Here is a 2,531-nt window from a genome sequence, read left to right as displayed (position 1 = left end):
GGGGAGGGAGTGCCGCACACTCTCTCTTCATGCTATTGGACAATTTTTTTTTTCTTTTTATCCTTTTTAATATTTATAAAATTATATACCTATCAAAAAAATATAAAATATATATTAAAATTCAAGGTTTTTAATTCCCTACAAAATGAGTATAATATATGTATGAAATATATTTTTAAAAAAATATAAAAAAAATAGTGAGGGAAGCTTCCCACCCATTCCTTGGGTTTTAGACGAGGGAAAGAAAAGTGAGGGAAAGAGTGGTGTGGCCCACAAAAAGTGAGGGAAACATTCCTCCCACATCCTCCGATCTAATACTGAAAAGACCCTCTGGGCACTGCATCATTTACTAGATAGTAATTATTGTTTAAACATTAGTTTACTTGTTTAGGAAATGACAGTCATACTTCCACACATACCTAGACGCTAGTAGCAGAATGTCTTATGGTAGGACAAGTGGGAAGAATTTTGATGTTTTAGTTTGGTACGTTTAAGGTTTTTTTTTAAAAGTAAATTGATGATTTTGTCGTGGATGAATGTGGTTTAAAACAATTTCATATTTTGACATGGTAATGTATGCACTTTTTTTCAAGTAATTTGATGTTTTGTAACGGATGAATGATGTAGTTGATAAGTAGATGACATTTTAGGGGCCAAAATGATTGTTGAGACGTTTATTGTTATATTAATGCATATATCCAACACAAATAAATGAAATAAACATCTTTTATTATCCAATAAATTGTTTTTAAAATATTAAACATAAGTGTAACTACGGTTATTGATAAATAAGTATTTTAATTTTGTATATTAATAGTAGAACAAACTATATAAAAGTTTACCTAATTGCTTATTAAAAATAAAAAAAAATTGTAAAAAAGTTGTCGGATATTGCTAATTTATATGGTTTTAATCCCTGGTCTAAAAAGACAATTTTACCCTCTCATAACGAGCACGCGGGATGAGTTAACAGATGGAAACGTTTTAAACATTTAACCCATAATTAGGTATGTGAGCAATTAAAACATAAAATAGAATAAAGTGACTAGTTCATCATTTTGAAATTGACATATGAGAATGTCAATATGAAGAAATTTTATAAACACCCATAAAAAGATTTATTTTTTATTTTATTTTTATTTTTTTACAAACAATAAAAAGCCGGAATCAAAACCCAAAAAACCTCTAAATCATCATCATCATACATAACAATTAACATGAAATGTGATGTACACGTGTTACATTGATGAATTTCACATGTTCTGCGTATGGGTATCAAAAATATCTTCTGACATGGATCTCATAGACCAAGATCAAATCATCAAATCATAAATTATAATTATAGTCAATTTATGTTAGGATAACACAATTATCTACACAGATTTGTCCACACCCACATAAAATATCATATGGATTCACCAATCTTCAATCACCATAACAACAAAATATCAAAACTTGGCAACAGATGAAATCAAGATCAGAACTTTTCAAGAACAGAAATACCCAAATACATAACACATTCAAGAAAAGTGTATCATGTCACGAAAGTAAGCAACTAGAGATTAAAAAGTACACACATGAACTTAAAAACTTTTGGGCAAAGTATATCAAATACATGAATTGAATTTGAAATACCCAAATACATGACACAATTTCACATAGTAAAAACGAACATAGATCCAATATTAGGAGAATACCATCGTTCTAGGCAAGCGAAGCGTAACGGTCATTATCACGATCACGATCTGGATTGACACATAGGATCGCATAGAGGGCGTAGATTATGCCAGGAAGATAACCCAGAATAGTCAACACCAAAGCTATGAAGAACTCAACCTGCAACAGGAAATATATTTCGGTTAGACATTTTTACAAACAGTTGGTGTGCAAAACCAAATCAACTTACAGTGCAGCAACCGTAACGAAGACAGACGCCGAGAGGAGGAAGGAGGATCGAGAGTATGATCTCGCAAAGAAGAAGACATCCTGACGACATTTTTGGTCGAGATTGGAGCCGATGAATTTGGGTTCAGAAAATTGAGTGAATTGTCAACAAAATTGTGGAGTTAATAGATGACCACATGTCTGACATCGTGAATAAAATAATCAAATTACAAATAAGGTCCCTCATCAATGTCCATGTTGTAAAGATTAGTCCCCGAAATATATGCATGTTTCAAGAGGTGGTTTATAAATTTATCAATTAAAGTGCCAAAGGTGTTTTAATACCAAATCTTAACAATCACGCTCAAGAGTGTTGGTTGAAAGGGGTAATCACAATAAATACCAACATGAGGAGAAACGTTTTTTTTTCTTTTCTTTTTTATATATATAATGCATGACGAAATAATTATCTATGTTTGTAGAAAGGGTACTTACGAAATTTCAAAATGTTCAAAATAGTTTTAATGATAAAATAAGGTTTTGTGAATTGTTTGCAAATTAATTTTGATTTTGTGAAATATTTGAAGAAAACAATAAACCTCTAACTTCGGGATTAGCAAACTATACCTGCTTGTCTACACGAAGAA

At 30.9% G+C, this 2,531-nt stretch overlaps 1 protein-coding gene across 1 annotated transcript; it reads right to left on the bottom strand.

Moving 5' to 3' along the window:
• Positions 1 to 1,466: 1,466 nt before the first annotated feature.
• LOC145126263 (PMP3 family protein At2g24040-like) lies at positions 1,467 to 2,071 on the bottom strand. The gene is made up of 2 exons (XM_079061666.1): positions 1,907 to 2,071; positions 1,467 to 1,836 (listed from the first exon to the last, which is right to left on the bottom strand). The coding sequence occupies exons 1-2, from the start codon at positions 1,994 to 1,996 to the stop codon at positions 1,705 to 1,707; spliced, it is 222 nt and encodes a 73-aa protein (XP_078917792.1). The 5' UTR covers positions 1,997 to 2,071; the 3' UTR covers positions 1,467 to 1,704.
• Between the last annotated feature and the right edge of the window lie 460 nt (positions 2,072 to 2,531).

Source organism: Lactuca virosa, chromosome 7 (assembly GCF_052849685.1).
Source record: "Lactuca virosa cultivar CGN04683 chromosome 7, Lactuca_virosa_CGN04683_v6, whole genome shotgun sequence".
NCBI lineage: Eukaryota > Viridiplantae > Streptophyta > Magnoliopsida > Asterales > Asteraceae > Lactuca > Lactuca virosa.
The sequence above is the reverse complement of the archived record's forward strand: the minus strand, read 5'-3'. Positions and strand labels throughout refer to the sequence as shown.